Source organism: Anabrus simplex, chromosome 1, assembly GCF_040414725.1.
Source record: "Anabrus simplex isolate iqAnaSimp1 chromosome 1, ASM4041472v1, whole genome shotgun sequence".
In the NCBI taxonomy this organism is placed as follows: Eukaryota; Metazoa; Arthropoda; class Insecta; order Orthoptera; family Tettigoniidae; genus Anabrus; species Anabrus simplex.
The window spans coordinates 996230487-996254241 of NC_090265.1; the positions used below are offsets into that span (position 1 = coordinate 996230487).

Below are 23755 nucleotides of genomic sequence, written 5' to 3' on the forward strand. Positions count from 1 at the left end.
TCATGATCAATCAATCAATCAATCAATCAATCAATCAATCAATCAATCAATCAATCAATCAATCAATCAATCAATCACTACTGATCTGCATTTAGGGCAGCCGCCCAGGCAGCAGATTCCCTATCTGCTGTTTTCGTAGCCTTTTCTTAAATGATTACAAAGAAATTGGAAATTTATTGAACATCTCCCTTGGTAAGTTATTCCAATCCCTAACTCCCCTTACTATAAATGAATATTTCCCCCAATCTGTTCTCTTGAATTTCAGCTTTATCTTCATATTGTGATCTTTCCTACTTTTAAAGACACCACTCAAACTCACTTGTCTACTGATGTCATTTCACACCATCTCTCCACTGACAGCTCGGAACATACCACTTATGATATACTGTAGATGTAGATCTGTAGGTCTACATCATCTGATGGCCAAGCAGGCATCAATTTTTGGTGGAGAGACAAAGTCTCTCATAGTGCATTGGCACAGCTGGTGGTTGCAAGTAGCCTACGCAGTGGCCTCCATGGTATGCACTAGCCAGCGTCTTGGTAGGTGTGCTATATACCAACTGATGAACCCAACCTAGCACACGAGGGCGAAACGCTGGCAACCAGAAATGAGTTAGCTGGAAAATTTATGATGTCCAATAACGGACCATTTATATTGATATTACATACCACTTAGTCAAGCAGCTCACCTCCTTTCTCTTTCCTTCCTTTCTTCCTCTATTCTGTTTCCCTCAGCCTTTTCATTTAGTCCTTGTGCAACATGTTCCTTGAAACAATCCTTCACACTCTTTTCTTTCAATTTGTCTAGATCACATCTCCTTGCAATCCTTCCTTCAATTTCTTCAACTTCAGATGACAACAAGTTGTGATCAGAGTCCACATCTGCTCCTGGGTAAGTTTTGCAATCCAACACCTGCTTTTTGAATCTCTACCTAATCATATTGAAGTCTATTCAATACCTTCCAGTGTCTCCAGGTCTCATCCACATATACAGCTGTTGTTTGTGGTGTTTGAACCAAGTATTAGTAAGGACTAAATTATGATCAGTGCAAAATTCAACCAGCCGATTTCCTCTTTCTTTCCTTTGTCCCAATCTGAATTCTCCAACTGTATTACCGTCTCTTCCTTGGCCTACCACTGGATTCCAGTCTCCCATCACAATTAGATTCTCATCACCTTTTACATATTGTATTAAGTCTTCTATCTCTTCATATATTCTTTCAATTTCCTCATCATCTGCTGAACTAGTAGGCATATAGACCTGCACTATTGTGGTAGGCACTGGTTTGGTGTCTATCTTAACGGCAATAATTCTCTCACTATGCTTGTTGTAGTAGCTTACCCGCTGCCCTATTTTCTTATTCATTATTAAACCAACTCCTGCATTTCCCATATTTGATTTTGTGTTGATAATTCTGTAGTCGCCTGACCAAAAATTCTATTCTTCCTGCCAATGTACTTCACTTATACCAATTACATCTAACTTTAGCCTATCCATCTCCCTTTTCAGATCTCTAAACTACCACGATTCAAACTTCTAACATTCTACGCTCCGACTCATAGAATGTCAGTATCCATCTTCCTGATGGTCGTCCCCTATCGTGCAGTCCCCATCTGGAGATCCGAATGGGGGACTATTTTACCTCTGGAATATATATATTTTTTTGCTAGTTGTTTTACGTCGCACCGACACAGATAGGTCTTACGGCGACGATGAGACAGGAAGGATCTAGGAGTGGGAAGGAAGCGGCCGTGGCCTTAATTAAGGTACAGCCCCAGCATTTGCCTGGTGTGAAAATGGGAAACCACGGAAAACCATGGTTTCCCATTTTCACACCAGGCAAATGCTAGAATATTTTACCTGGGAGGAAGCCATCATCAGTATATCATTCATACAGAGAGAGCTGCTTGTCCTCCGAAGTTAGTTACGGCTGTAGTTTCCCGTTGCTTTCAGCCGTGTAGCAGTATCAACACAGCTAAGCCATGCTGAGTATTATTACAAGGCCATATTAGTCAATCATCTAGACTGCTGCCCTTGCAACTTCCGAAATGCTGCTACTCCCCTTTCGATGAACCATTCGTTACTCTGGTCTCTCGACAGATACTCTTCCGATATGGTTGCATCTGCGGCTTGGCTATCTGCTTCACTGGGACGCGCAAGCCTCCCCACCACGGCAAGGTCACATGGACTTACAATAATGGAAAATCTTCCACCTTTTTGATACTTTTTATTTGCTTTTTAGCAAATTAATTAATTATAAACAGTACATGTTTCGTTATTTGAGAACATCTTCAGCTGTTGTATAGCTTAGGTGAATCACTGAGTTTCTGAGTACATTATTTTCAGGTACCTTGTTCCTCTTAAAAACTATTTGAATATAAATTGAATTAAAATGATATTAAAAATATGTGGTGGTTAATGGGTTCGTGAAATGTGACAGGATGAATACATAGTTAGCCTACTTAAAAAACTATATTTATTCATTTGAATAGTTGTTGTTATAAGTTTCAAACTCTGTTACACTAAGAAATGTCTGTTTGTCTTCCAGTTAAAAGGTTTTTTTTTTAAATGCATGACTCCTTAACATTGTTCTAAATATTGTTGAATGTTCACTTCTTTCATTCCTTCCAGGTTGGCTGTTATTTATTTTGAGCTTACTTAATGTGTAAGTATGGTATGTAAGTATGGTAAGGTATGGAACCATTTTATACATTAAGTTACTTTAAAAAGACACATGTTTTCATTATAAAAGCAAATCCCTATTTTCCTCATTTCATTTCAGAAATTGAGACGAAGCTCCCTTCTCAATTAGTGAATGATAATCAGCTTCAAAGTTCTGCATTAGACTCAATTTAAGACACATTAAGTAAGCTCAAAATAAATAACAGCCATCCTGGAAGGAGTGAAAGAAGTGAACATTCAACAATATTTAGAACAATGTTAAGGAGTCATACATTTTAAAAAACCTTTTAACTGGAAGACAAACAGACATTTTTTAGTGTAACAGAGTTCGAAACTTTTAACAACAACTATTCAAATGAATAGATATAGTTTTTTAAGTAGGCTAACTATGTATTCATCCTGTCTCATTTCACAAACCCATTAACCACCACATTGTTTTAATATCATTTTAATTCAATTTATATTCAAATAGTTTTCAAGAGGAACAAGGTATCTGAAAATAATGTACTCAAAAACGCAGTGATTCACCTAAGCTATAAAACAGCTGAAGATGTTCTTAAATAAGAACGAAACATGTACTGTTTATAATTAATTAATCTGCTAAAAAGAAAAGAAAAAGTATCAAAAAAGGTGGAAGATTTTCAATTATTGTAAGTCTCTGTAATTAGAATTTGATACGGAAAATGAAGCTGATTACTTGCAAAGGTCACATGGTTCGCAGGGGAGGACATACATACATCAAAATCAAATCAAAATCTCTTTATTTGCAAATGAGGTGTCTACCTCGGTGGCAAATGGTACACTAAAATACATTATTGTCAAGCACTAAATATTAAATTAACAAGAGAAGAAAATTTTTCCTATAATACAATATTATACAATTTACGCTAACAATGTTTTCTATTAAACACACAGCTCATCCTTAATAAATTTATATTGTTTACAAAATTCTAATTATAATATCTCCTGTACTACTTACAAATATAGTCAACTGATATACAGTATGTGGAATTGCTTCAAATGATACTATAAAACTGGTATAACATTAATATTTACATTGCATTTATTTATTTACTATATTTTTTTTTTACACGTTCTGGATCCTAAGTAGCATAACGACCTGCTGCGTCTTAACCAGAGGCCCTTTTGCCACCACTTTTCAGAGTTCCTGAAGGGCCTTCACAGCTACCGTAGCGGTCCCAGGGCCCTCGAAGTCCCCACTGTACTTCACCCCTACAGGCAGTCCCCTACTTTGGCTGTCCAAACTCCTTAGACCAGGGGATGGAATTAATTTATTCACACACATTTTTTTTTATTTACAATAACCTGCACCGGTCGAATGCCCTCTAACACTTCATTTATTTTCTCTGTTGCTGTTTATTCTCTTCTTGAATATCTGTACAGATTTTGGAAAAGGATCAAACACTGCCCCTGGTAAACTGTTCCACTCCTTCACACCCTTCCCAATGAATGAAAATTTACCCCAATCGCTTCTGCTAAAATTCCTTCTAATTTTATATTTGTGGTCAGTCCTGCCGATATAATTATTTTCCAACTGAAGCCTCTCACGGATATCTCCCCATGCTGCTTCTCCTGTATAGGCTCTATATAATCCTGTAAGTCTAGTTTTCTCCCTTCTCTTACTTAAAGTTTCCCACCCAAGTTCCTTTAACATTTCTGATACACTACTCTTTCTCCTGAAATCCCCTGTTACAAATCTTGCTGCTTTCCTCTGCACACTATCTATTTCTTTTATTAGGTATTCTTGGTGAGGATCCCAAACACTGTTTGCATATTCCAATAATGGACGAACCATACTCAAGTAACTTTTTTCTTTTAATTCTTTGTTGCATCCTTTAAGTAGCCTCATTATGACATGTAATGATCTGTATGCTTTCCCAACAATATCATCAATATGACCCTTCCAGTGCAAATTACTTTCAAATCTCACACCTAAGTATTTGCACTTGCCATCTTTTGGGATAACTACCTCATCCAAAGTATATTCAAATTCAGTTTTAGAGCTCCTGTTTGTAAAAGTTGTAACAGTTGATTTGCCTCCATTAACCTTCATATTATTTTCTTCAACCCATTGTTGGATACTTTCAAGGTCCCTTTGTAATTCTGAACAATCCTCAATGTTGTTTATTTCTCTATAAACAATTATGTCATCTGCATACAATCTTATTTTTGATGTTATATTGTTCCCTAAATCATTTGCGTATATTAAGAAAAGTAATGGACCGATTATACTACCCTGTGCAATTCCCTTGCAAACTTTCTCTTCCTGCGATACATTATTTCCTACTTTGACTTTCTGAACCCTTGAATTTAGAAATGCTTTTATCCAACGTGTAACCCTTACGTCCAATCCTATTCCCTCCAATTTCTTTAATAATATTCCATGTTCCACTCTATCAAAGGCTTTGGAAAGATCTATGGCTATGCAATCTAACTGACCTCCTGAATCCAACTGATCTGATATGTCCTGCTGAAATCCCACCAGTTGTGCCTCACAAGAAAATTTCTTTCTAAATCCATACTGGCTCCTCATGAACCAATTTTTATCATCACATATCCCTCTGATGTACTTTGATATTAAACTCTCCAGAATTTTACAAACTATACTGGTCAGGCTGATTGGTCTGTAGTTCTCTGGTTTCCTTTTATCACCCTTTCCTTTATAAATTGGTATTATTATAGATTCCTTCCATTCCTTTGGTATTACACTATTATTTATGACATAGTCAAAGAGAAATTTTAAATAAGGCACTATGTACCACCCCATTGTCTTTAATACCTCCCCAGTAATTTGATCACTTCCTGCAGCTTTTCCTTGCTGAAGCAGTTGGATTTCTCTGAAAATATCTTCGTTTGTGAATGAGAAGCTTCTTGTTTCCCTCTGTCTCTCTCCCTCTCTATCTTCTGTTTCGGTTTCCAACTCTTGACAATCATCGACTGAATCTCTAAATTCCCTACTAAATAGGTTTGCTTTCTCAGTATCTGTTAAATAGTGTTCACCCCCTTCTCCCACCATTGTAGGAATTTGGACTCCTTTTCCTTTTTGATTCCTGATATATGAATACAGCTTTTTCCATTTCCCTTTGTGGTCATTACCCTCTTGAAGTATGCCATTCATATAATTCTCTTTTGCTTCCTTTTTCACTCTATTCAGTTCCCTCATTAGCTGTTTTCTAGTTTCTCTACTCTCCCTACCCTCTTTGATTTTCCTGTTTACTATTCTACATTTTCTTTTTAATTTTCTTATTTCCCTTGTATAATAAACAGGGTCTGAGGTCATTTTACCCTTCTTAACAGGTACAAATCTCTTCTCTCCTTCCCAAATAATTCCTTTAAATTTAGCCCAAAGTGTATCCACGTTACTCCCTTCACTTATCCAACAACTGAATTGTGATTTAAGGTAAGTCCCAAATTCATCAACTTTAGTTTTTCTGTACAATTTCTTGTCTTGTGTAACCCTCTTATTAAGCCTTTTTGGTACGAGTCCTACATCCATTATTACAGCCTTATGGTCTCCTATTCCTTCAATTACCTCAGTTTTATCAACAATTTCCCATGGTTTAACCAAGAATACATCTAGTAAGTTATTGAGACGAGTCGGTTCTTGTACTACTTGTGTAAATCCTCCCTCCCAAATTAACTTATTTGCCAGTTTCTGTTCATGGGCTTCACTTGCAGCTCCTTTCCATTCAACTTCAGGCAAATTTAGATCTCCCCCAATTATTACCATATCATTATTATTGTTTTTATGAGTATAATCTACTATTTTTTCAAAGATTTCCATGTCTCTTTCCTCTCTTCCAGGCCTGTATGTTCCTATAATTCCCACCTCCTTCATATTATCACAAACTAATTTTATCCCTAATACATACCTGCTTAAGACCATCAATGGTGTCTCTATCATTAGCAGACAATTTAACTGCAATAGCCAGCTTTGAGATATTGGTTGACACTTCAGCATCCAAGTCATTGCATCTCTCTTGTAGCTTCTGCCCCTGCTTATGAAACTTGACAAGAGCTTCAAAAAGGCGGTTATATTCATCCTTAAATTCTGCCATTCCTTCACACTTCTCCAGTTTGGCCAAAACCTACAAAGAAAATTCAGAAGTAAATATTTTTCTTCAATTTTTTTTTAATGAAAGAGGATAAGAATAAATGCTGGTAAGATATTTTTTACAGATACAAATTGGGATTTCAGAACATCTTCATTTATTATGTTAAGGACCAAATTAGTGTTAAGCCACTTTTTTTTTTCTTACAACATTCCATTTTACTGGTGTTAATAGTATCAAAACCGAATTTTATTCTTATATTCTTACAGAAAAAAATTATGTTCAACAGCCAAAACCACTCAGGTTCCTCTAACTAGACTGCCTAGGAGACAAAGCACACCAAACATGTACGTATACTATAATAAAGATAGTTTTTATGTTATCATATGTCTTAATAAGAGAGATAGAGGTGTTCTAGCAGCAAAAGGTAAGTTGTTCCACTTGCCACTGATAACTGCTATACAAACTGATTCCTCAGAACAGCAATCAAACTCTTTACAGCCACCAAGACCACCGTGTTCATAAATTTGTTATCCAATTTGAACAGCATACAGACTTGTACAAATCTGGCGTTATTATGCCTCTACCTCTAAGAATATGACCCACTACTTCTACAAATGTTAACTTATATTTTCTTTATAGTACACGTTGGTGACACAATGTGAGACTAATACATTGTCTTTGGATTGTTGTTTACTTATTTTGATCTTGTTATGCTTTTTAATAGTGAATAAATGTGGCTCTGCACAAAACAGTATGGAATTGTGGGTTGACAAGAATCACACGTTTTGTTTATGAACTTCTACTGATTGGGTTTCAGGAGTCACAGTTTTAATAGTAGGGTCAATTATAAGACCAGAGTTGAGCCTGTAGGAACAGCTAAGGCATCTATCCACTTAGAGGATCCACTGAGTGTAAGCCCATGTGCTTCCTTGTATACCATGTGTTGGTGTTCGCTCAAGGCATCAGCAAGGTTAAAATATGGTTTTGGTGGTCATTTCTTAGAGTAAATCCCTGTCTGAATTATGAATACTTCTGACAGATATTTTCCATATCATCATGAGTTTGTAGTTGTGAAAGGACACCTCTAATGTAAATGATATTCTGCTGCTTATTTTTGTGTCCTACTGGGTCTAACCTCAACATGTTAATAATGCAGTGCTATTACAAAATTAAAATTAAAATCCTGTTTGGATTTAGCTTTATTCAAAACAACTCCACAATATTTGGATTTAATAGCATCAGCCACAGATTCCACACCATATACCAGGAATGTAACAGTGCAAACATTTCAGCAAATAAATAAAATAAAAAAAGGGTGAAGTTTATTAAATGCAGAACATCTATTCTATTAATAAAAATTAAGTTGTGTCAGTCTGCTTGTTTGTTTGATTTTTTTTTTTTTTTTTTTTTTTTTTTTTGTTCTGGGTAGGCTTGAAAACTACTGGACCAATGAGGTGAAATTTGGTAAGGATATATTTTGAAATCCTAAATCATGCAAGGGATACTTTTGACTTTGATGTATTTCATCATTTCAAACTAGTGGGAGATTTTACAGGGGTATGCCCCAAATTCGGACAATTTCTGCCCTTTGGCCCTATTGAAAAATAAAACCCATCATCTGACCATGAAATTAATTTTTCTACGAGAAATTTCATATGATTTTCTTTTTTAACTCTCAGGAGTTTTCAAGAAAATTCATAGGCTACTCATTTCACGGATAAGTAGGGGTCAGACAGATCATATGTAAGGCTTTTCAGGCGTTTGCTCTATCAACTAGCGTTTCATCTTAGGTCTGACACTAGACTCATCAGAGTGCGATGTGTCAGACCCTACCCACTGACGCTAGGGTGTATGCAGGTGAACTTATTAGAAGCCCATTATAAGAGGCACAGTTTGATAACTGCATATGGGAGATGTTTTTGACATGCTCTATTGGTGAAAAATATCTAATTCCCTCCATGGGAACTTAGAATTTCCATAAGTAGGGGTCATGTGAAACCATGTTTGTCATCACTTCTGTAAAGTCGTTCATTTGTTAACAGTCCAGTTGATTAATGACCGCACCATTCTGTAAAAAGTGTTTGGAGGGTACATCTTCATTGTTGAATGTGCTAAGCATGCTTATCCACATGTGAGAAAACTGCTGTGGGAGGTAGTTTTATTCAGTCACTTTCATTATCATCATCACTGTCTTATTATACTGAGTGGCCAAAAGTCACGCGAAGGGATGTCGCATTCGAAAATATGCCTGAGTGTTGCGGCTAGCTGTGGCGTAGCTAAGCAGTCTGTCACAGTCAGCAGTGTCGTGAAGATGGCAACGTGTCACGAGTTAACTGACTTTTGATTGTGCGAAGATCATCGGTGCACGGCGCATGGGTCATAGAATTGTGGAGATTTTACGCGAATTCAGGTTTCCGAAGTCAACAGCGTCGAGGTTGATCTTCAATATCACAGAGAGAATGTTACCACCCGCATAAACCGCTGCACGGGAAGACCACAGGTGTTCAACGTGCGAACATCACGTCACCTCAGCAGAACCGTACTGGGTGCTCAATGGGCTACTGTGAGTCAGATCACCGCCTAGTCGAATGTTGAGAGTCAGGAACCCATTTCTCCTAGGACTGTGAGGAGGCAACCGCACTGCATAGGCTTCACCAGTCGACGACCAACTCATATCCATTTTGCTGACACCTCGACACAGAACTCAACGACGTGCATGGGCCCGCGAACATCGACAATGGACCCTGGAATAGTGGCAGCGTGTGGTATAGTCCAATGAATCCCGTTTCCAGTTGTATCGAGCTGATGGGTGCATGAGAGTGTGGCGTATGCCCCATGAAGCTATGAATCCTGCGTTTCAACAAGGTTGTGTCTACGTGGGAGGTGGCTCAGTTCTGGTCTGGGCGGCATTCTCATGGTCGCAATTAGGCCCCATTGTCTGGCTGCAGGGAGCACTGACAGGTGCACGTTATGTGGACATTCCTTTAGACCATCTGCATCCCTTTTTGACCCTAGAGTACCCCCCTGATGGAGATGCCATGTTTCAACAGGACAATGCGCCATGCCACTGCTCTGTGGCGGCACACAAGTGGTTGGAGGAGCACTCCAGTGAAGTTATGACAATGGATTGGCCTTCCAGATCCCCCAATCTTAATCCAATTGAGCATTTATTGGATGCTGTTGATGCTGGTGGACGCTCCATGAACCCCACACCAACTACACAAGACCTATTGTGGGTAGCAGTGCAAGATATGTGGGTTCAGATCCCTCCAGAACGATTCCAACACCTTGTAGAGTCGACGCCTCACCGTATTGACACCATTTTGAGGGCTCACAGAGGAGCAACTTGTTATTGACATTACATTCAGTGCCTTCCCATGACTTTTGGCCACTCAGTGTATATTTATATCCCATGTTTTTATCTTTTCAATATTGTGTAGGTTTACTATTCATATTTAGTCAGTACAGAATACAAGCAAATGCCTTATGATTAATATCAGGAGTAGTTAAAACAACTTAGTACAAACCAACCTAATCTCAAAAAAAAAAAAAAAAAAAAAAAAAAAAGGAGATGGTATCCTAGTAACACTGAGAAGCTCAGCACTTAGTACGCTAAATGAAGAATATCCTGAAAATCAGTGGTCAAGAGTCTTCACAGACGGCTCACAAATAGATGACAGAGGAGCAGGCACTGGAGTTTACTGTCAATTATTCTCACAATATGCTCCAGTAGGTAGATTTCATAACAACTTTGATGGAGAAATAGAAACCATCGATCTTGCCTAAGAAAATCTGATTTATAGAGTAAATTCATTTGAAAAAAGCAGTCCTACTCATAAATTCACTAGTTGCCATACAAGCAGTATCCTCAAATACCAAACACCATTCATTACAGACTATGAATCTCATTGTTGAATCCGTATTGATGGTTGAACTTCTTACAAAATCCACACCAAAGGACAACAAAAAGCATTGGAACAAAAAGACTTCCAGCTCAAGACTGTTTTAATGATCAACATTTCACAGTTTTTTAACTTTCATCATGCTTTTTAAAAACTTTTCAACTAACATTACATTTTGTGTGTCTCCTATGTTTTTAATACATTATACATGTCTTACTGAGGATGACCCAATGCCAGATCGAAAGATGTCTATTTATGTGTGAACTTTTGTCTTAATTGGACATAAGAAATATATAGTATTGACTAGGAGGATTAAAATAGTTTTTGTACAATTTTGTAAGAAACCCCATTCATCAAGAATCCATGTCATTATACATCTAATAACAAAATTAAAAAATTTAAATAGAAACATCACTTTACAATGGATCCCCCCCACATGTAGGAGTAGGCAATGAACTGGCAGATAAACTAGCAAAAAAAAGAAAAGGCACTAGTATCTACATGAGAAAGAAACCTCTGGCAGCTAACTCAGTCAAGAAGATAATCACAAATAAAACCTTTGAAAAATGGAAGAAAGGAACTACCCAACATACTACAATGAAGCAATGGAAAAAAATTAATGACCTATGGGACAAAAATAAAAGCAAGCCGAGGAAAGAAGCAGTGGCGATCTTCAGATTGGAAACAGAATATGACTGCTTAACTGCTCATCTAGCTAGAATCAAAATATACCCGATGGAAAAGTGTACCACCTGCAAAGTTACTGGACTAGTAATGGACTTGAAACACCTACTTCAGTGCACAGGACTCAACCGAACCCACAAGGTAATTTACCAGCCCTATACTGGACAGCCAAAAACAAGATGAAACAAGACTGTGTTCCCTTATACATCTGTACTTTATTAATGTTATTTGTATATTTCTCTGGTCTAGAGATATCAGTTTTGTATTGGAGTTACTTCCTAACAAAGCCATAGGTTACAACAACAGATTTCACATTTCATTTTGCATAGTCTTAGAATTCACATATCTTATTCTTTTATTTTTATTACTACATTCTGTACAGGCTCCCATTTTTATTTATAGTCAAGTCTTTTCTAATATTTTATTGTGAAACGTGGTGTGGTGACCACATGTCGTGAGCTGAATCTGGCACTGGTGCCACTTACTTGTACTAGTCTGCTCCAGTAATTCTTGGTGTGCAACCTCCCTTTGCCAACTGTTGTTCTTTTCTGATCCTGATGGTATAAAGGATAATAACTCTAATATAATTGGTCTTTTTTTGGTAATTATAAATTTTTCTAGCCAACTCATTCTTGGTTGCCAGCGATTCACCCTAGTGTGTCAACTTGGGTTCATCAACTGGTAACTAGCACACCTACCAAGACACAACGCTACTGCATGTAGTGGAGGGCACCGCATAGGCTACTAGGAGTCACAGGCAGTCCCAATGCACTATTACAGACTTGCTTTCTTTTACAAAAAAATATGCCTGCTAGGGCATTAGATGATACAGATTTTGATTCTCATATGGAACCTGAAACACTTGCCTCAAATGAGTAAAATCATAATTCCAATGTACCATTATTGGAAATTACAAATTACCGAGCTTGATATCTGCAGTCGCTTAAGTGCAGTCAGTATCCAGTTTTTGGGAGATAGTGGGTTCGAACCTCACTGTGGGCAACCCTGAAGATGGTTTTCCAAGGTTTCCCATATTCACACCAGGCCACTTCCTTCCCATTCATAGCCCTTTCCTGTCCCATCGTTGCCATAAGACCTACCTGTGTTGGTAAAGAAACTTGCTTGAAATTACAAATTTTCCAGCAATCAAGGCGTAAAGAGGCTTTTATTTTTCCCATGTTTCAAGGCTCTTCCCTTTCCTTTGCGAGTATCCTTGATTGTCAAAAATTTACATTCGGGGCCTATATCTTCATTTGTTGAAGATTCGGACCTTTTTTCTTCCTTCTTCAAGTTGTTTAATTAGTTAATTTTTCAAGTGTCAAGTAGGTATAAGCTATATATTATGTACCCGATGAGAAGGATGTATATAATGTCTACAAAAACATGTTGTAAAACACACACATACTTGCAGGCCACCTTAATTTGACCATCTTAACAAGATGGAAGAATAAGAAGAACCAAACCAAGCATGCTTGTAGTTTTACATGACTGTTGATATTCTGTCACAGCCATGAAACCATTAATTTTTACATGGAAAATGAGCCGCAGAGACATGACTTTTCATTTCAAAAATCTTACATGCCTTGGCCAGGATTCAAACTGCAACTGACTTGATGAGATGCCAGTAATGAAGCTATTCAGCTATTATTCCTCCCAGAATAAAAAGAATAAGTACAATGCATGTATGTACCATTTGGTAGTAAGACTTTTTAAAATTACTGCTGTATTATACCATCCCGAGATCCATCTCTGGAGAAATATAGTGTTTACAGTGTAGTGAACCCTTCTGCTACTGGCTAAAACAAATTTGATATTTTCATCAAGTTAAATCTGTCTCATCTTTAGCTTTGAGAATATGAAAGTAGCAGAGATGTTGACACTAGTAATGCCATACCTAATTCAGCCAATTCTATGATGAATAGTATGAGGATATCACTTACGGGATCAGAGTGAATGCATTTCAGTGGACTTGGCAGAGTGATAAATATTAGCCCTTTCTAACTTAGCGATGAAAGCAACAAGGGACTAGACTTACCTACCTTCTCATTTTCCTTTAGTGAAATCTGGACTGTCTATGACAGCTGTAGCAGCAATGTTGGGGATCAGACTACCTTTGAGCTAGGGACCATACATACACCTATATATTATACCAGGTATAGAATAGTAAAGTTATCAAGACTTGCTCTGTACACTCCTTCAGAGACAACAGTTCTTAAACAAAAGCAAAACTTCTTGTTGATAGTTGCAGCTCTTTAGATTCTTGATGAATAATACTAACCTTGTCAAGTAAAAGCTGTGAATTCAGAATACCAAAAATGTAATGTAATTATTATTTGCACATAAACAGCACTTACTATCTGCATCTCACAAGAAGCTTGTAGGTACGGCACGAGTAACAGATACAAAGCTACAAACATTAGTCGTAATAAACAGTGCAAGCTCTCTGAGAGAGATGTGTGTTCATTATTAAATTGTTCATTATGCAGTACTTACAGTAAATGTGTAACTAAAGCACAATTGCACTACCATTTTGAAACTTCACAGCAGCACCTTAGTTCATAAGAATCACCACGAACGGAACCGATGTTTCTTGTCAAACCTTGAGACCTGAGATTGGCACGTGCGCAGCAGCCAAGCTTACCCTCCGCACCCCTTACCTCGCATGCACGCAACTTTGCATCAGACGACCATAGTACTTACTTTCTTTCCATGAAGGCATATTTCTTAAACATAGATATTATATTAGATGCTTATATACAGTATATATATACTTACATTGTGATAATCTTCTTGTAGAACTTCAAAGTAAGATGACAGATCAGTTACCACTTCCAGTGCATCTTTTAAATCATCTTCTTCTTCTGCTTCTTCTTCTTCTTCTTCTGAGCTTACTTTTTCACTCTAACAAATAAAATATTCAAAATCAATAACGTACCTATAAATGTAACCACCTTGAAAGATACAAAGAAAATTAAGGCCACTATAGGAAGAGAGGTAGTCACATACAGGTCTAGCCAAAATCTGAGTCTTGAGCTTTACAAATGAAAGTATCATAGATGTTTATAGTAATAAATCTCTTTACAAGTAGGCCAGAAACCTGTGTCCAGCTGTAATATGTGTTTGGTGGATAAGGGACTGCAAGGTATGTAAGACCAATGGTTCACCTACTTCTGTCACTGGAATAATGTCCGGCTTCATGGCTAAATGGTTAGCGTGCTGGCCTGTGGTCACAGGGATCCTGGGTTCGATTCCCGGTAGGGTCGGGAACTTTAACCATAATTGGTTAATTTCGCTGGCATGGGGACTGAGTGTATGTGTCACTCTTCATCATCATTTCATCCTCATTATAACGCGCAGGTCACCTACGGACGTCAAAAGACCTGCACGTGGCAAGCCGAACATGTCCTCGGACACTCCCGGCACTAAAAGCCATTCGTCATTTCATTTACTGGAATAATACATAAAACCCAAAGGAATCATTTTTGTGGCGTACATTTTTGAGGCCCAGAATTAGAAACAGATCACTACTTATTAATTTGTCCCATCAGAATAAAACCTTGATGGCACAGCAAGATGAAGAAACCATCAAAATCAAATACAACCTCTCTCTACAAAGTACAACTTCTTCATGATTCTAGTATTAGATGGCTCTACCAACAACGACTACCGGTAAATGAATTAACACAATCAACTCCAACAGCAGAAAATGTTGAAGAGGAATGGAAACACCTAACAACCATCTTAAAACAAGCAACCAAAGAAAGCCTTGGCACCAAAATGAAATGGCAGAGGAACAGGGGACACAGAATATGGGATGAAAACATCAAGGAAATTATCAAAGACAAACAGAAGGGCTACAGGAAGTACTTATGTATTAAGAAAGATGATGATAAAACAGAATACCACAGAAAGCGAGCAATGGCAAAGATAGAAGTGCGCAAATACCATAGGATGAACTCGGAAGAATTTGTATCCCATTTAGAAAATGACATAACCAGACCTCAACCACAGACTTACAAAATTTTGAAAAATTGAAATAGGGAAACTAAAGACACACTCAGAATCAACACAATTTCCTGCAACACTTGGTCAAATCACTTTCAAAATTTATGGTCACAGAATGTCTCACCTATTCAGACACTTCACTCATCCTCACATTGAACGCATTACAATGGCAGTACTAATTGCAGTCCTGAAAACATTAAAGTGCAATAAAACACTTGGGGAAGATGGCTTAAATATAGAATTATTCAAATATTCATGCAAATCTTTCCAAGAAAGATTCACCCAGTTCCTAAATAGGATTCGGAAAGGAGAAAACCCACCTGAAGACTGGAATAACGCAATAGTTATACCCTTTTTCAAGAAAGGTGTCAAAAATGATTGTGAAAACTACAGAGGTATATGCTTATTAAATTCTGCTTATAAAATATACGCCAACATCATTAAAAATAAACTGTACAAACACTATGAGAACATTCTGGGAGAAGAACAATTCGGCTTCAGAAAGGGAAGATCTTGCTGCGATGGCTATTTCACAATGAAAATCCTTCTAGAAAAACACAGGGATTTAATGTAGAAACACATATTACCTTTGTGGACTTCAAAAAAGCATTTGACAAAGTAAACCGTAATACCTTACTTAATATTTTAATATCTGACCACACCCCACAATATATGGTACAGAACGTAAGTAACCTTTACAAACATAACCTGATTTCCGTAAAGGTCAATGATAAATTATTAGAGTGGAAAACAATAAACAAAAGAGTAAGACAGGGTTGCGATCTTTCCCCTCTCCTGTTCATAACCTGTATAAATGCTCTTATACGAGAATTTAGGGAAACAAGACATGGTTCCATCCGCATTAACAGAAATCTACAACTGGACACAATATTATTTGCAGATGACTTAGTGCTTGTCGTCTCCTCAAAAGATAATTTACAGCGTTCAATGTATAACCTAGTCTCAGAAAAGTACTCAATGGAAATATCCGCTGAGAAAACTAAGATAATGGCTTTCTGTGGCAAGGAACCAGTAAGAAGCAAGATCTGCTTAAATAACAACATCTTGGAAAGAGTAAGTGATTTTAAATACCTCGGCTACAAACTGTCTTTCTTTGAAGAACTGGACATACCCGAGAAAATATCTACATTCAACAGATGTTTGGGAATCATCAATAAAGTTTTTAGATCATCATTAGTTCAAAAACACACCTGTAGAAGAATCTACAAAACCTTGGCAAGACCTGTACTTTGCAACGGAAGTGAAGTGTGGACCCTGAGGAAATGCGATGAGAGAAAAATAACTACAGCTGAAATGAGATACATGCAGCGAACAGCAGTAGTCACTAAGTGGGAACACAAAATAAATACAGATGTGCTGAATGACCTTAAAAAGCAGACCTATATTGGAATACATCTATGAATACCAGAGAAATTGGCTGGAACACCTAAATAGGATAGACAGAAGTAGGATCCCCAAAGCAGTCATAAACTACTGCCTTGGTGGAAAGAGATCTCCGGGACGCCCCAGGAAGAGATGGCGTGAAAATGCAAATCTTTTGTATAGACCAAAACAGCTCTTCTGTATGACTAATACATGAAAGGATGATGATGATGATGACATTTAAATATTTATTATGCATGTGTTCACTCCCTCCTGACTTATCTTACCATGATCTGGTCTTGTAAAAACAAGGTAAATACCCAAGTTATAGAAGTGGTGTAAACTAAAGCAATTCATACAATTTATTCATTACCTCCATGAACACTACAGATGGGAGTTACATATCATAACATGATAACGTATCCTATTCCATCACAATAAGTTGTTCCAGAAATATTATGTTCCACCAGAGACCCTGATACAAAGGTAACTGTCTCAATGAAACCAAGGGAAGGGTAGGAAGTTTCTGATTGCCTAAATGATATTAGAAACACAGCAGCTCACTTTAAGCACGTACTCCTGCGCAGGTGAGAATGAGATAATTTTGTAACAGTTCAGAGACAGTACTGGCCTTTCTACTCTGTTACTTACTGGCTGGTTACAGATATTAGTTAGTTATTTGAAGGGCTTTGTATTAGGCTTATTGGTGGTAACACATACAGAAGATTAGTTCCCAGTAACAGTTTTGCATGGTCTTTCCACTTTGCATCTCGTGTTACATACTGTGTTGTGGACAATGAGCTAAAGACCCAATAAAATTTATGTGGACAAAAATTCTACTACAGGGAAACAGTTTTTAATTCAAAGAAACATGTTGTAAGAAGGTGCCCAATAATAATAACTATAAAAGATAATTTTTAAAAATCTAAAAATTCTACCAGTTCATGTAGTTGCAATAAAGTACATGTTACTCAAATATAAGGTCCTGAAAAGCCACTGCAAGTGCCATCACATGTATCTGTCCCTCCTGAAACTTTGTTATCAATTGCAACTTGTGGGGCAGTGCAGCAACAGTTGCTATCATAATTTTACCAATACAGAAGAAATGGAGTGATACATAGAAAAATACACCTGACAAGCCACTTACAAAGTTGTTTACCACGTATTTTCAACCTCTTTCTATGGTGCAAAGCAAGGATTTGGAACCTTTCATACTGGATTTACTGAGAGGCTTGGCTATGCAGTTTGAGTCACATAGCTATAAGCTTGTATTCGGGAGATGGTGGGATTGAACCCTACAGTCAGCAGCCCTGAAGATGGTTTCTGGTGGTTTCCGAGTTTTACACCAAGCAAGTGCTGGGGCTGTTCCTCAGTTATGGCTAAGGTTTCTTCCTCCTTCTTAGTCCTGTCCTATCCTACCCCATCTTCACCATAAGATCAATCTGTGTTAGTGCGACATAAAAAACAAATAGCAAAAAAAGTACTGGATTAAACTCTGCTTACATTTTGCTTGATAAGACTATTTCTGCATCTCTTATTCCAGCAGCATATGAAGAGTGTATGACACTCATTCGGCAACATGTTTTATAGTGTTGGGTCCCACTGTCTGTTTAACTACAGATCCTGGGACATCTTGGAATACACAGAGCTTCTGTCCGTAGCAGACACAACACTTTTCGTAAATTAAGGTTTCGAAGTATTAGTCCTCAGAGTGTAAATGGGTCATTGCGAACATTTTCTAGGAATAGTTAAGAACATGAGTGATGAGCTAGCAAAAGGCACAGAGGGAGAAAACATTACGAGATGGAGAGATCGAGTGCTGCTATTTGCATACTTACTAAGGTGAGGCTAGGGAATGGAACAGGCAGCAGGTATAGTGACTGTTCCTCACAAAAGTTGACCTGCAACTTGTATTCTGTTACTTTTATATATTCTAATACTACAGTTTAATGGATACACAGGAATATGATACTGGAATGTAACCATTTGTCCCATCCCTAATGAACACCAACAAAACTTGTTTATGAGCTGAGTGTATAATTTTTTCTTGTATCTGTACATTTAAAAAATTATTTACTCTCACCATAATCTCAAAAGTAACTCTGCAATCAACAATTCACCAATACTAATACATATATTAATTTATACAATGTTAATTGTACATCCAAAACTTGAATATGCAAGCCAAATTTGGAATCCAAGCAGTAAAATTCATATTAAAATCATAAAACAAGTTCAGAAATTTTAAGAGATTTCACTCATTGGCATGATGTTGACAACCTCCCTAAGATATAAATAAATTATTCAGTGGTGTCTGTATTTCTGAACTACTAAAGAACTTAGCATACTATTATTTTAGACAGCTTTTATTTACTGTAAATTATATTGACTGCAGTGCAAAATTTCACATATAAATCAGTTCTAATATTAATTTAAAAAACCACAAAACTGTACACATTTACAGAAAACTGTCATCATATTTGCAGTCATTATGAAGTCATTTGAAATACACAAATTTCTATTTCATAAACAATAATTTTGTCCTTAATTTGTGCTAAAAATGAATGATTACATTGAATTACTAGAAGTTGTCATCTTGTCAAAATTACTTTTAGGGGGCCAACGACCCCTTCTGAATCCAGTTATATTACTGTAACCACCATCACCACTGCTGCCACTGCCACTCCCACCACCATCACCCTCTCAAAGAAATCTATCTTCACCATGACCAATGCTCTTCATGAAAGGGAGGTGGCTGGTGTGTTCAAGTGATCCTGGGAGCTATGCTGGTGGGAGCTTAAAGTCCTGGCAGGGCCCAGGCTTGGCAGGTCAAAGGTGATGTGTCAGACTAGGAGAGACACCATGCCCCTGCTGCCTTGAAGGTTAGGAGGAACTACCAAAGGCTATGGAAAAAAGTGCCAATTGAAAATCTTCAGGAGGAGGAGAGAAGTCAAAGTCCGAACACATCTGTTTCCATACTGGGTGGTGTTAGGTCAGTATCTATTCCCCGTGCTAGGAGTGGCTGCGAGTTTAGGTGTCGGAATCTTGCCTGTAGGAGCTTATCATGCATATCCATTCTACATTACAATGGAAGACAAGCAAAATAATTTTTTAAAAATTAAAAATGGCTTTATGTCACAATAACATGGATGGTCGTATGACGATTGATTAGGAAAATGGGTAGGAGTGAGAAGGAAGCAACTGTGGCCTTGATTAAGGTACAGCCCCAGCATTTGCATGGTGTGAACATGGAAAACCATGGAAAACCATCTTCAGGGCTGGCGACAGTGAAATACTTAATAAAGTAACTTGCTGTGGGAGAATCCTGTAGAATAGTACTGTTCAGAACCATCATTATGCCCGGTTGAGGTGAGTGATGAAGCAAGTGGCGGCACCCCCTTTTTTGGAACCACAAGAAACAGACCCGGAATGAAACTGGAAGTGCTGGAAGTGAGAACTCCATCACTAACCTACACAATCCTGCTGCAGAAAAAAAGAAGTGGACATTCAATTGTTGGTACAGGATGTTTAGTAATGCACAGACTGTATATGGACAACCTGAAGTTGTATGCAAACATGGACAAAGACCTCAAAGCACAACAAAGGAGTTTTCAACATCCATTTGGATGAATTTTGTATTAGATAAATGCTGCATAAATGTCTTGAAGATGGGCCACTAGGCTGAATATGCTGGACACAAATTCACCAAAACAACCAGAAAAATTAAAGTCATGGAGAAATGAGAATGCTACAAGTATCTGGGATTCCTGTAAGACAGAACTAGAGCACAGAAAGTGCTCAAGTCAGTCATGTTAGTAGTGTCAATAAAGTCCTGAAAATACAACTCTCCACAAGAAATAAGGTGAAGGCAATCAACTTGTATGACATACCAGTGCTCACATACTCCTTTGGAATCTTGAAATGAAGTGATACTGAACATGATGATAAAATAAATTGCAATATCTGCATAGCTACATGACCTTCATTAAAAAATTTCACCTTCCAAGAAGGATGTGATGTCGTATATTCTCCGGAGAGACTTGGTGAAGGTCTTTCTAGTTGATGCTCACAGGCAATCTGTGCATCTGGGTGTGTGGTGATGATAAAAATAAAGTTGGAAGAGGGTGAAGTCCGGTGTTGACACATAGCCTGCTCCTGTCAAATAACACCGAGGAGTCTGATCAAGGCTTAACATCCCTATCCAGCAGATTAATCAAATTGCCAGCCTCCACCATAGGCAAATCAATGTACTGGGGAACTATTTCCATGAACGAAGCAGGAAAACTTCACTGCATAATGCACTATGTAAAATCGATATGCTCATCTAACCCCTGAGACTAGCAGACCGAGAGCTTTAGCAGATATGTTTGGGTGAAGGTATTATCTCCAATCATATACCCAATTACAGATGCCATCTGGAACTACTTATGATAATCAAGAATAGAAAATGTACTGGAACAGGAAAGTACGGACTGATAGAATGAGTCATACCCAACTTGATGTTGTACTAACAGACAAGGCATCGAAGGTAACATATCCAATTGAGATTGCACTCCCAGTTCCTGAGAACATCCAAAAAGAAGTCCACAAGTAACTGCCTCTGGCAAATAAAATATGACAGATCTGGCATAAGGACAGTGTTCATTGTTCAAATAGTGATGGGAGCATTAAGATAAATTTCCCACCAGCTGCATGATGCATTTCATCAAGTAAAGCTTAACAAGAACCTCCACACTGAACTGCAGAAAATAGTGCTTTTGTGAAACCTGCAGCATTATGAGGAAAGTACTAAATAGGGACAGTCCATAAATGATGACATTCAGAAGATCAATAGTGTTTCACAAGTAAAAAGTAATCAGGCTAAATTACAGGTACCTGAGAAATATTTTACCTAATTACAACTACAAATTATTTTGCCCACAAGTAATCAGTAAAATTACAATTACTTCACAGAAAGCAAGTCTTAAGGAAATCACTGACATTTTATTTGCATGGGGCTGGAATGACACCAAAGTTTACAAAGAAATATATATTACTTCATTTCGTGTTTTTTAGCATTGAGACCACTATGGAGTGGTTGATAAGCCTAGGGCTAAGCTAGTCCAGACTAAATTTAAATCTGGAGCTAAAATTGCATTGCTAAGTCAGTGGATAGTTCTGGGCTTAATTCACCATGGATTACTTTTAATTCAGGGCTAGTTCTGAACTTTAGTGGGAAAACAGAGAATTTGATTGTTTAATGTGGGTAGTACACAATATTTAAGGAAACAAGCAACTACTAATATGCGTTTTCTGAGGAGATGGCATCGTTTTTGTTTACTCTATAAATTGATTGTGTGTTAGCAATTTTATAGTTGTAAAATCACAGTGAAAAATTACAGAAGATTTAAAATGGAACCATGGCAGTAAATTGGTACAATGTGAAATATAGAGCTTAACATGACTAGTGTCAAAATATCTGCAGGTTGAAAGATAACTGCATGACAGAGCAAATGAAAACAAATGAGAAGAAGGCCTGGGAAGTCCAACTTGGATTCTGAGAATTCAAAATGAACAGTTGAACAGTTGCAGAATGTTTGGAAATGGATTAGAAGGGAAAGAAAGTCTCAGCTTGCTGAAGAGTGTAGGAAGAAATTTGCAACCGGTGGTGAATCCTCTCCCAATCCATGAAGGGACAATAAACATGATAAGATGGTTGATGATCTTTATTTATGTCACCGGTTGTTTTAAATTTTATCTCCAAGCCCGTTCACTGAAAACACATGGGATGCTTTAATAATTTCTTTCTTTCTCTCTTTCTTTCTTTATTGCTTTATAAACTATAGTAGTATATATCTATATGCCGGTGGATGGAATAAAAAGTAATGGATAAGGAAAAAATTACTTTATTGAAAACAAACATGTTATTTTGTCCTTTATTTCAGCCAATTGTAGAGATGCACTGAGTTTTTCTATTCATTATTGAGGATAATATCATACAGAGACAAAAATCAGAAAATCAGCTCTGAAAAGAAGCCCAACAAGAAAACAACGAAAAGAATTGTCAGCTATGCCCATGAATGGAAAGTGATGGCAATTTACTTCACTCCTCATTTTAGTGCTGCCACTGGTCTTAGTTGTTTCCCTATAACTGCATAACATTTGATGGTGCTATTTGAGGATCCAACCAGCCTCTGGGCTCAAGACCTAACAGAGAGGCAGCTCAAGAGTACCTTAAAGCCAGAAGAAAAACATGAAGGAAGGACATGACATGATGATATGTTCTTTATATTTTTATTATTTTTAAAACTGTTAAGTTCTTCAGTCTGTTGAAACTAATTTTAAGAAATACATTTATAAACTACCTTAAAAAGAAGCATATGGTAAGAGTATTATACTTCAAAAAGAAACAACTTCTTTCACATCATACTTGTATTCACTTATTTCTTCCCTAACTCCACCTTCCCCCTCATCTTGTTCATCTTCTTCCTGATAATCCAGCTGCTCACCGATGGCACCACAATTCCACTGTTCTCTCCTTAAGCCATAATTATGAAGTGTGCATGCCTCAATTCGTATGCAACAATGAGGAGGAGAAAATCAAAAAGTATTTTATGTACCACTACATCTAAACTGGTTTTTCCACAGACCAAAAACCCTTTCTACACTTGATCTTACACATTTTAGAGCACTCTGGTACTGCATCTGGGGATTTGTAAATGGTATCGTTAAAAATGTGTTGCATCGGTAGCTGTTGTCTTCAATTAAGAGACGGTACCATTGAATTAATTTCGTTCAAATCTTGCATACAGCAAGGAGCTTTGAAATACTCTAGCCTCATATGTGCTTCTGGCAATGATGGATATAAATTAGTTTTCCGTATCAGTAGCTGTAAACATATTTATGGAAAAGTAGTCTTTTTGGTTTTGATATTCCTCTTCGTCATTAGTTGAAGGCCAAATGTTGGGATGTGTGCCCCATCTGTGAAACTTAACACACCTGTAAAACTCTTCTGTAAAAGCTTCATAACTTTCAGAATATGT

The 23755-nt window shown here is 37.4% G+C and overlaps 1 protein-coding gene across 1 annotated transcript in view; it reads right to left on the bottom strand.

Moving 5' to 3' along the window:
* Positions 1–23755, bottom strand: part of LOC136857711 (cilia- and flagella-associated protein 58) — a 261063-nt gene that overhangs the window by 207243 nt on the left and 30065 nt on the right. The window contains exons 2-3 of the mRNA XM_068225146.1: positions 14121–14246; positions 6577–6792 (exon numbers count right to left, since the gene is read on the bottom strand). Of these exons, the coding sequence (XP_068081247.1) occupies positions 6577–6792; positions 14121–14246 (342 nt within the window). The remainder of the gene's footprint in view (positions 1–6576; positions 6793–14120; positions 14247–23755) is intronic.